The sequence below is a fragment of the Amaranthus tricolor genome, chromosome 4, assembly GCF_026212465.1.
Source record: "Amaranthus tricolor cultivar Red isolate AtriRed21 chromosome 4, ASM2621246v1, whole genome shotgun sequence".
Taxonomy (NCBI): domain Eukaryota; kingdom Viridiplantae; phylum Streptophyta; class Magnoliopsida; order Caryophyllales; family Amaranthaceae; genus Amaranthus; species Amaranthus tricolor.
Window position 1 is genome coordinate 20367565 of NC_080050.1, and position 11060 is coordinate 20378624.

General features: G+C 37.0%; 1 protein-coding gene across 2 annotated transcripts; it reads right to left on the reverse strand.

Annotated features, from left to right (window-relative positions):
• Nucleotides 1–317: 317 nt before the first annotated feature.
• On the reverse strand, nucleotides 318–10696 carry LOC130810642 (transcription termination factor MTEF18, mitochondrial). Of its 2 annotated transcripts, XM_057676777.1 has the most exons (4): nucleotides 7194–10696; nucleotides 6629–7050; nucleotides 782–939; nucleotides 320–672 (listed from the first exon to the last, which is right to left on the reverse strand). In XM_057676777.1, the coding sequence occupies exon 1, from the start codon at nucleotides 10571–10573 to the stop codon at nucleotides 8873–8875; it is 1701 nt and encodes a 566-aa protein (XP_057532760.1). In that variant the 5' UTR covers nucleotides 10574–10696; the 3' UTR covers nucleotides 320–672; nucleotides 782–939; nucleotides 6629–7050; nucleotides 7194–8872. The 2 variants fall into 2 exon arrangements, with proteins under 2 accessions (XP_057532759.1, XP_057532760.1); XM_057676776.1 differs by having other exon boundaries at nucleotides 318–939.
• Between the last annotated feature and the right edge of the window lie 364 nt (nucleotides 10697–11060).

Genomic DNA, 11060 nt, shown 5'->3' on the forward strand with positions numbered 1-11060 from the left:
AGAATGTTCAGCTGATGTTGATTTCTTTCAGACTTCATTCTTGGGAACAAAGCACTGTCTCATCAACAAGTATTGTCAAATCATCAAACTTGAGAACAGTAGACCTCCTATCTACATTTGACATCCTAAGCGATCTTCCTTATGTAACTTCCTTGGATACATTTGACATATACTTAGGCACTATCAACGATTCTTATCAAGATCGGATATCGACTTGCTCATAATCTCTAAAATAAATTTGTTTATATTAAATATAGTCATCATCAAAACCTAAAAGGGCCAACATTACTTGTGGTGGGTGTGTTAACCTTGAGATAATCTTTAAATAACTTTCTTAATACAACGATAAGTTTGTGTCACATCATAACTTTTCTTATTAAACACATGCTAACACAAATCTAAACACATTTCGCATATACAAATATTATACATATTGTTACTTTATATATGTAATAAATATAGCCATAAGAAGACCCTGAGAAAACCTTAAAAAGACCTATATTTCCAACACCTTTAAAATCTTGTAGGAAAGATTTCAACCATAATAATTAGCTTAGGAGGTTGAAGCCTTGAATCACACACACTTGTTATAGAATGTCACAGCCACAACCACAAACACAAGATGGACTACCACTCAAACAACGACCCAGAAATCACCTTATGCATCAATATCTGCAGAATACCAAATTTCTATAATCAAAAGCCCAATTAAACAAAGTGATCAAAAGAAATAGAGAAATTTAAAGCTTCTGCTGCTGAGCATGAGCATCAAATCACGCACGAATTGTAGTTGCACGGCTGTGATCGGAGCCCTTGGGTTCAGCAACCTAATGCATGTTTACATCAAACAAGAAGCATCATGAACATGAAACTTTGGACTGCTTCATTGGGGTACACTTCCTTTGTCTGAACAGCAGCATGATTAGCAGAGAAAAAGGCCTGAAATTTTATCAGAAATTCAAAATAAAAAATTTAAATAAAAACTAATTGTGCAAGCAAAGACAACTTAAGCTCATCCTTTATTTGACAACCCAAAGGCCACAGCCAGAACCAAAATGAAGTACTTGGATAAATTCAAGTAGAGGTGTTCATTCGGGTCATCGGATCAATTCAGGGTTAGATGTTTTGGGTCGGTGCTCATTCGGGTCTTGTGTTCACATTGGTCTTTTATATAATTTTAAATTCATTTTGAAGTTGGGACTCTGGTCAAGTCGAGTTTGGTTACAAGGTCGGTAAATATCGAATCGTCAAGTCTGTATATATAGATTATATAGACTAGTAAAGGATGAAGCAAGGTCATTAGCCTAGAATGTTCCTTCCATCTTCAAGTCAACTTCTAAGGTATAAATGACTTAACTGAGATCAATCTGTGGAAATATATTTTTTCTGATTTGTGGAATATTTTTCTGATTTGGTTACTCAAAATAGTTCAAAGTATTAAGGGAATGTCTGATTGTCCAAATTTTGTATTACCTTAATTAGTTCATAGACTTTGTATAAATTAGGGTTGTAATTATAAAGAAAATTAATACAAAACAGTATTCCTTTAAACCCTAAAATCGTTTTTTCTTTAATTCTTCATGGTATCAGAGCTGTAAGGTTTAATCTGGGATTAACCTTTGTTCAGCATCATCTTTTACCCTTGAAAACTTACCTGTAACAATGGCGGAAACAAACCCAAACCAAATCATAACAATGGAACAGATGGAACACATGTTCAAACTGTTTCAACAGATGCAAAAACCAAATACAACCCTTGAAACTATTTCTCCAGATTTGAAATTAGCCGAAAAATTAAACTACCAAAATTACACAACATGGTGTAAAATGATGCAGATAGCATTAGAAAGCAGGGGTCGTCTCAGCCACATCATTGACGACCCTCCCAACACTTCAGATCCTAATTACATAAACTGAAAGCAAAAGGACTCAATAGTCCTATCATGGATAATCTCAAACATAGACACTGAACTAATAAATCAATTCCTAGATTATACGATTGCAAAAGACCTATGGAAGGGGATCGAGGTCTTACTGTGCAGTGGAAGGGATGAACTTCAGATATTTGATCTGAGTTCACAAGCAAATAATATGAAACAAAACCAAGATCCATTAGAGATTTATTATGGGAAGATGACCAAAATATGGAAGGAGATAGATCGAAGACAACCAAATCCGATGATACACGCTGAAGACATTACCATTTTTAACACATTCATCCAGAAACAACGGCTCTTCCAATTCTTGGTCGGAATTAATGAAACTTTTGACAAAGAAAAAAGGGACTTACTGAATCTTGACCCACTCCCAACAGTAGACATGGCTTATGCTACAATCAGGCGCGAAATTTCACGGCGTGGTATTATGATTCACGCTTCATCATCGGGAAAAAATCCCTCAGAAATTGGGAGTGGGTTGGCCGTCAAACATCACCGGTCAAACGTTTCATTCCGGCGTGACATGGAGGACAAGGCTTACCTGAAGTGTAGTTACTGTGGAGGAAGTAGACATACAAAGGAAGGGTGTTTTAAGTTAATCGGCTACCCGGAGTGGTGGGAGGAGCACCGGCAACGGAAAACCGCCACCAAGGCTCAGTCAAAACAAACCGGCGGCAAGGCTAACATGGTTACTGGTGCCCTCCACATCACAGACATGGTCACTGAGGAACCAACCCACAACAAAGAAGTCACCCATGGCAACACAGGTGAACAGAAAAAGGGAAAGGGAGAAGACGGACCAGAGGAAAGAGAAAGGGAGAAAGATCTGGAAATAAACCGGCACACAAAACTACCCCCCTCTCACTCTTTTATACCAAACACAACAAACCCTAAGCCCAGAAACCACCCCCGGCCCAATTTAAAACCCATTTCTCAAATACCCAAAAACATTCTCAACCCTCAAAAACATGGTCTCCTTTGTAAACCTTGTTATTCTTCCAAATGGATATTTGATTGCGGGGCTACCGACACTATGACTTTTGATCCTAATGACCTCTTATCCACAAATAAAAAAACCCGCACCTATATTCAGACCGCTAATGGGGAGTGTGTGAGTGTAGATCAATCTGGACCCATTACAATTTCTCCCTCTCTCAAAATTAACAATTGTCTTTTAATTCCCAGCTTATCTCATAAGTTATTATCTATTAGTCAGTTGACCCGGGAGTTAAATTGTACTGTACTTATATCTTCATCTGGTTGTATTGTGCAGGATGCTCAGACAGGGACGATTATTGGTCATGGTACTGAAAGAGATGGTTTATACTATGTGGACGAGGCGATTCAAACGGGTCACACTTCGCTTGCTCGTGGGTTCCCTGATCATCAATTATGGACTTGGCATCGACGTCTTGGACATCCATCCTTAGGGTATCTAAAACGTCTTTTTCCATCATTAGCTAAAAGTACTGTGGATTTGGACTGTGAAGCTTGTGTCCTTGCAAAAAGTCATAAGCATTCTTATTCTCCTAGTTTTAGTCATAGCAGTGAACCTTTTGTTTTGATACATTCTGACGTTTGGGGCCCTGCACCTGAGTTTAGAAAACATAGCTATTCATATTTTGTTTCTTTTATCGATGATTGTACTAGAATGTGTTGGATATATTTTTTGAAAAACAAATCTGAAGTTTTTGATGTCTTTGTTAAGTTCTATAATTTGATTGTCACACAATTTCATGCTAAGCCTAAAATTCTTCGATCAGACAATGGGGGGGAATATATGAATAAACAAATGGAAAATTTCTTTACTACCCATGGTCTTATTCATCAAACCTCTTGCCCTCATACACCCCAACAGAATGGCATAGCCGAAAGAAAGAACCGTACTCTACTTGAAATAGGTCGAGCCCTTATGTTTGAAGCATATGTCCCACCTTATTTTTGGCCTGAAGCTATTGCTTCTGCTACTTATCTCACCAACCGGCTACCCTCAAAAATCCTCCAGTTCAGAACCCCTCTAGAAGTCCTTCGTACCCATACTACTATCCCATCTTTTCACTCCTTACCTCCTCGCATATTTGGGTGTGTTGTGTATGTTCATTTGCCCAAACCTGCTCGAACCAAACTTGAACACCGGGCTGTAAAGTGTATATTTGTGGGCTATGGTACAAATCAAAAGGGATACCGCTGCTTTGATCCAACACAGAATAAGATGTATACTACAATGGATTGTGATTTCTTTAAACATTCCTATTTTTACTCCCAGCCTCGTCCTCAGGGGGGAGACTGACTGTGATGACTTGAGCTGGCTAACATATTCTGTAATTGATGATCTGAACCCGAAAGAGCAAGTAGGTAATCCCACAGACATTGCTACGGAAAACATAGTATTACTTTCTCCTCAGACTTTCCCTACCTTGTTTGAAGCATCCAATGATCAAGAAGTTGCCTGTGAGTCTCAAGAGGTATTAACTGAATCTGAACCCCAAATAAATGATGATATATCTGGTATTGTTAACTCACCATGCAGATATGAATTACCCCCAAGGAGCAAGAGAGGTGTTCCTCCAAGAAGGTATGATCCAGAGTTTGAATCACAAAGATCTCGGTATCCTATTAATCGGGAAAGTAGTAACTTGGCACAAACAGCTGTGGCATTTCAAACCAGCCTATACTCAAAATCCCTGCCCAAGAATACTGAAGAAGCTCTCCAAGATTCGAGGTGGAAAAAGGCAATGATAGATGAGATCTTGGCTTTAAAGAAAAATAGCACATGGGACAAATGCATGATACCTAGAGGAAAGAAACCAGTAGGCTGCAAATGGGTTTTCACAATAAAGTATCATGCAGATGGAACTATTGAGAGATACAAAGCTCGGCTTGTAGCAAAGGGATATACACAAACTTATGGCATTGATTACTCTGAAACCTTCTCCCCAGTTGCTAAGATAGACACCATCAGGGTCATATTCTCCATAGTTGCTAATAAAGATTGGCCCCTCTATCAGTTTGATGTAAAGAATGCTTTTCTACATGGGGAGATTGAAGAAGAAGTGTATATGCATGCTCCACCAGGCTTTACAGATGAATTTGCCCCGGGGGAAGGATGTAAACTTAAAAGGGCATTGTATGGCTTGAAACAGTCTCCAAGAGCTTGGTTTGGCAGGTTTACCGCAGCAATGAAGAAATTTGGGTATGAACAAAGCCATTCCGACCATACCCTATTCCTAAAGAAAGAAGGTGGGCAGATCACATGTCTTATAATTTATGTAGATGATATAATTATAACGGGGAACAATGAAAGGGAGATAAAAGAGCTTAAGAAGAGGCTTTTCATGGAGTTCGAGATGAAGGACTTGGGAAATTTAAAGTACTTCCTTGGTATAGAAGTTTTCCGATCCGAGAAGGGAATTTTTATTAATCAAAAGAAATACATCTTAGGTTTATTAGCAGAAGTAGGGATGATTGACTGCAAACCAGCAGAGACACCAATCGCTACTAATCATAAACTCCAGACGACTCCTGGAGGAGAACCAGCTGACAGGGAGAAGTATCAGAAACTGGTGGGAAAATTGATCTATCTATCTCACACTAGACCAGACATATCATATGCTGTTGGAGTCGTAAGTCGATTCATGCATTCACCACAAATCCCACACATGGAAGCAGTAATGAGAATCTTGAGATACTTGAAAGGCACGAGTGATAGAGGAGTCTTCTTTGAAAAAAACCATCACCTTGATCTCGTAGCTTACACAGATGCTGACTGGGCAGGTGATCGAGACAGCAGGAAATCTACATCTGGATACTTTACCCTTGTAAGGGGTAGCTTGGTTACTTGGAGAAGTAAGAAACAGAAGGTAGTCGCATTGTCAAGTGCAGAAGCAGAATTCAGAGGGGTAGCAAAAGGAATAACAGAGATCTTATGGCTAAGAAAGCTCTTATACGAACTCAACTTTCCGCCAACAGGAGCTTGCAAGTTAATCTGTGACAATAAAGCAGCTATTGATATCTCAGAAAACCCGGTCCAACACGATCGAACAAAGCATGTGGAGGTTGATAGGCACTTCATAAAGAAAAAATTGGAGAAGGAAATCATCAGCATTCCACACGTAAAGTCAGAAGATCAGTTAGCTGACATTCTCACAAAGGCTGTTTCAGTTGAAGTCTTCGAAACTACTTTATCCAAGTTAGGCATTGGGAATCCCATAACCTAACTTGAAGGGGAGTGTGGAAATATATTTTTTCTGATTTGTGGAATATTTTTCTGATTTGGTTACTCAAAATAGTTCAAAGTATTAAGGGAATGTCTGATTGTCCAAGTTTTGTATTACCTTAATTAGTTCATAGACTTTGTATAAATTAGGATTGTAATTATAAAGAAAATTAATACAAAACAGTATTCCTTTAAACCCTAAAATCGTTTTTTCTTTAATTCTTCACAATCTTCGCTCAAAGTTAGTTAAGCCAGTTTGCCACTGCACAGAGAAATGAAATAAAATTCTTGCGTGAATATTAAAATGAAATAAAAGCACAAAAAATGATGAATCCAGGTCATAAGTTGATGTAATTTGTAAAATTTACATAACTCTCTTCCATATCCATATTCCATAGTCTCTTTGGTTAGCAAAGAATCTTCACACTAAGAATACTGCAAAAGTAGAATACTAAATTTACATAGGAAAAATTACCTTGAATAATACGAACTTTCACTGATTTTCCAACAATGATACGAACTTTCAATTAACCATGAATAATACGAACTTTCACTGATTTTCCAACAATAATACGAACTTTCAATTAACCATGAATAATACGAACTTTGACATGTGTTTTCCGCTGGTATGCCTGACCGGTTTATAACCGGGAGAAAAGGTTACTTCCTCATTTCCTTCATCAGATACTGGACAGCAGCCTTCATCTTCTTAATTTCCTCACTTTGCTCTTCCATTTTAATTACTTCTTCCAAAATATCAAGTTCAGTGGCTTTGCTACCGTTAACACCATTCTCAAGCACATCTGCTGCCTCTCTGAGATTTCCTTGGGTTATTAGGCTCTCGACTTTGTTTAGCACGGATTCAATACCATCTCCAGATTGATCAGTTTCCTTGACCTGAAATTTAAGGATTTTAAAAAAAAACATCATGAGTAGTATCATAGCAAGATTCTTCCTTCATCTTTTTCCTTGTTTCAAGTTCCCCTTTAATGGCTTGACTATATCTTGAGTAGTAACTATTCAATGTAAAAAATTCACACCTTTAAAAAGGATGCTACATGAGCCAAGGAGTGTGCCAAAATACCGCCACCGCTAGGAGGAGTTAAGCTGAAGTGCCGCAAATTCCCTTTCAAGGCTTCGAATTGTAAAAGGAAAACCAACAAAAAAATCGAGCAATAAAGGTAATGATAACTTTCAAAAGAAAAGAAAGCATGAAAATCACACAGCTGGTAGCTCCACCCAGAATCACTAATAGATCCAAAAGGCAAAAGGAAAAGTCTTGGTGAAACTTGCCTTCTGATTTAATTGTAGGATTGTATCACTGCCATGAAGTCGTACATCTTCTGGAATACTTGATAGCGCCAACTGCAATAATGAGTCCTTATCGACATTTTCAATGTATACTTGCAGTGCATCTAACTCTGACTGAACAGGCAACCCGTTTGAGTAAATGGACACAGAATTTCATCCATTTTCGACTAAATGGATACAAACCCTAATTTTTTGGATTAAAACAAAATTTAGGGATAAATATTGCAATGGAAATCTTTGAAGTTGATGCGTGAGAACGAGAGAGAATCAATGGAAATCGGTGAATGTTTGTGAAGAGGGAGAAGCAACTGCGTGAGGAAGATGCTGGTACTGCGCTTTGCAATTTCTTTTTCTTAATTTTATAAGAAAAAAAAATTTACATATGGATAATTGAAAGTTCATATACATATGAATAAACTAAATTAGTATACCAGTGGAAAACACATGTCAAAGTTCGTATTATTCATGATTAATTGAAAGTTCGTATTATTGTTGGGAAATCAGTGAAAGTTCGTATTATTCAGGATAATTTTTTCAATTTACATATGGATAATAACGATCATCTCTGTAATCTTGAACCTCTGTGTAAACAAACAACAAACAAGACAAAAAAAAAAAAAAAAAAAAAAAATCCTATTTACTAAACCAAAACACTAAGAATCAACCAATTTAGAGAATCCGGAAAACATTCACTAAGAAGAAAATTGTTCCAGAGATAGAAGTTAATGTTAACAATTTTTCAGTTCATTACCAGTCCACATAAGACAAAACAATAAAGTGATTAAACAAGTGAAAGAGGGGTGGGGCGAGATATTTGAATATAGAAAATCACTTGAAGCACCATAATCATCTGTATTTTCACGCGGGACCAAGTCCTTTCCAATGAGCCTCTTACTCTCTCCATCAAGAAACCAAAGAATACTAAGAACGGAAAAGAAGAAAAACAAACGAGTGGGTGTCACCAAAACCAGACCTACCACGCTTCACTGGCTTGTACAAGACGGAGAAAAAGTGCTAAATAGCAGCCAATCATCTCGAGGTAATCCTGGTTGAGCCACTCCAGAAGCAGGTTGATTTGAAGTTTCTGGGAGATCATCAATACATTTGTCTTTTGAATATGCATTCCATATAACTAGAGCTTGTTTAAACAAAAGGGACAATATAGCTTTTATAGAACAAATTATATATTACTTCCCAATCATCAAACAGTTAGCTTGCGGTATTTGCTTACCGTTTCATACAAATCACGACTTTGAAATAGCATAGGCCTGCTCGGGTAATAGAATACACAATCAAACCTAGTTTACTTGCACTATTTCAATAGGCCTAAATAATTTGTTTGTATAAGTACTGCAGAAACGATAGAGAAGTTCCATTGAGCACTATAGATTCTAACATGGAAAATGTCTCATGATGCATTCTCATTAGACTCACTATATTTTTCCTTTTGCCTACATTGCTCCAACCATAGCCGAGGTGCTCTTGGATGTATTTTTGAAAGTTGTGTCAAGAATCCTTTATGGCTAATAGCAATAATGCCTGAAATAGAATATTTTTTAGTAACCCAGCCCTGCTTCGTAAGCCAAACATGAAATCTATACCTGGGCTTAATCCGCTTTTCCAAATTATACACAAAATATGTTGGAAAAGTCTCGACGAAGTCAAAAGATAAGCCCAATTCATGGCGAAGGAAGTCCAATTTCCGTTTAAGATTGTCAAGATCTTGGTTTAGAAATTTAGGTGCTTGAACTATCATCTTGCAGAGTTTAGAAAACACAATTCCTTCATTCAATAGGAAATCGAATCGCTCCTGTAACTCACAAGAAGAACCATGTACATTAAATAAGAGCTTCATGGCGAAATCATTTTCTCCAAATCCAATTCCATGAAGAAATTCCAATTTACTCAATGAGTAACAACATGTTCTTTTACGTATTATTTTCTCCATGTTTTGTACATACTTGGTGTCTTCACCTTCATTGGAACTACTGAAATCATAAGTAGCTAACAACTTATGGTCCCCCAACTTCAATCTACCGAAGAACCATTCTTGAAGATCCATAGCTCTAAGAATATGAGGCAAATTAGACATCTTATTCCGACCAAATATATATGGAAATTTCTGCAAAAGAGTTCTTAGTTCTTCCTTGTGCAATCCAAAATGTTCTAATAATCCTGATACAGAGATCACTTGATTAGCTAACTCAATACTCAAAATCTCTGAATTCTCAAGAAGCAACAAGCCAACATCTGCTCTTTGAACACCTAACTTACAAAAGAACTCTACCTTTTCAGCCAAAACCCTCTCATTATAATCAATAAAAATGCTTTTAATCTTACCATCTAATTCAGCAACCATCCCTTTCTCAACACCCAGGTCATAAAAAACCTTGATTTTTCTGCATACCTCATACCAAACATCTACATTCCCCACCAAATAATTCTTCAAATCAAAATCTATAAAAACCCTTTTTATATCATTCAACAATTTATCAGACCTAACACTTGGTCCAGCTTCTTCTCTCTTCAATAAAAAGGGAAAAGCTAGAAAAATTCCAATAGCTTGTTCCTTACCAAACCCCATATTTAACAATCCATCAAATTTTTTACCCAAAAACTCAGAATTTTGCTCCAAGATGGAAGCTTCCTCCACATACAATTTACCCAACCTATTCCAAGGAAACCCTAATTCAGCAAGAGTACAAGCAACATCCAAAACAGTAGAATCTTCAGAAAGAAAGTGCACATTTGGTTTCAAAAACCCATTAATATTAGCGTAATCAATACCAATACTTTCATAAAAGAATCCCAATTCATTAATGGGATTATATCTAACAAACTTCAATAAAGTCTTTCGAAAGTCAGTAGATGAATAATGTACCTTTGAGATAAGCTCGGAAAGATTGTAAATAGAATTTTTGCTTATGAATTCAGCATATGTGAAAGGAAGAGCTCTAGTTGAGTGAAGATAATCAATGATAACTTCTTGGGCTTGTTGAACGGCTTGAGCACGATGTTTTGTGGGGATTTTTGAGAGACTTGGAAAGTTTGTGGTAGAATTGAATCTAACAAGCAAAAACTGAAGGAGATGAAATGAAGATAGGCGCATGATGAAGATACACAAGACTGTTGGTCTGTATCTAGGGCTGCTTCATTTCGTTTAACGGCCAGCAATGGGACCACATACAAATAATGCTCGGAAGTATCAATCTAATCTATAAAATTTCCCGATCTTTATATTCCGTCACCCTTTTCATTTTATCGTCACCCCTGAGTAAATTACCATTTTGCCCTTAGATTTTCAAAAAATAACAATATTGCCATTAAAGGTAAAATTTCTATATATACCACACTCCAACTAAAATTATTCTCACTCCAACTAAAATTATTCTCACTACAACTAAAAACCAACTTACTGAAGCTAAATTTCGAAGCAAAAATTAAGTACAATCCCCAAATTATTAATCGAGGTAAGTTATTTTAAATTTAATTAGTTGCAAAAGAAAAAAAAAATAAAAATTTGAAGAGGAGTCGCCCAGATCTGGGCGGCTGGACCCCGGTTCAGGCGCCTAGTTTTAGGCGACTGAACCGGGGTC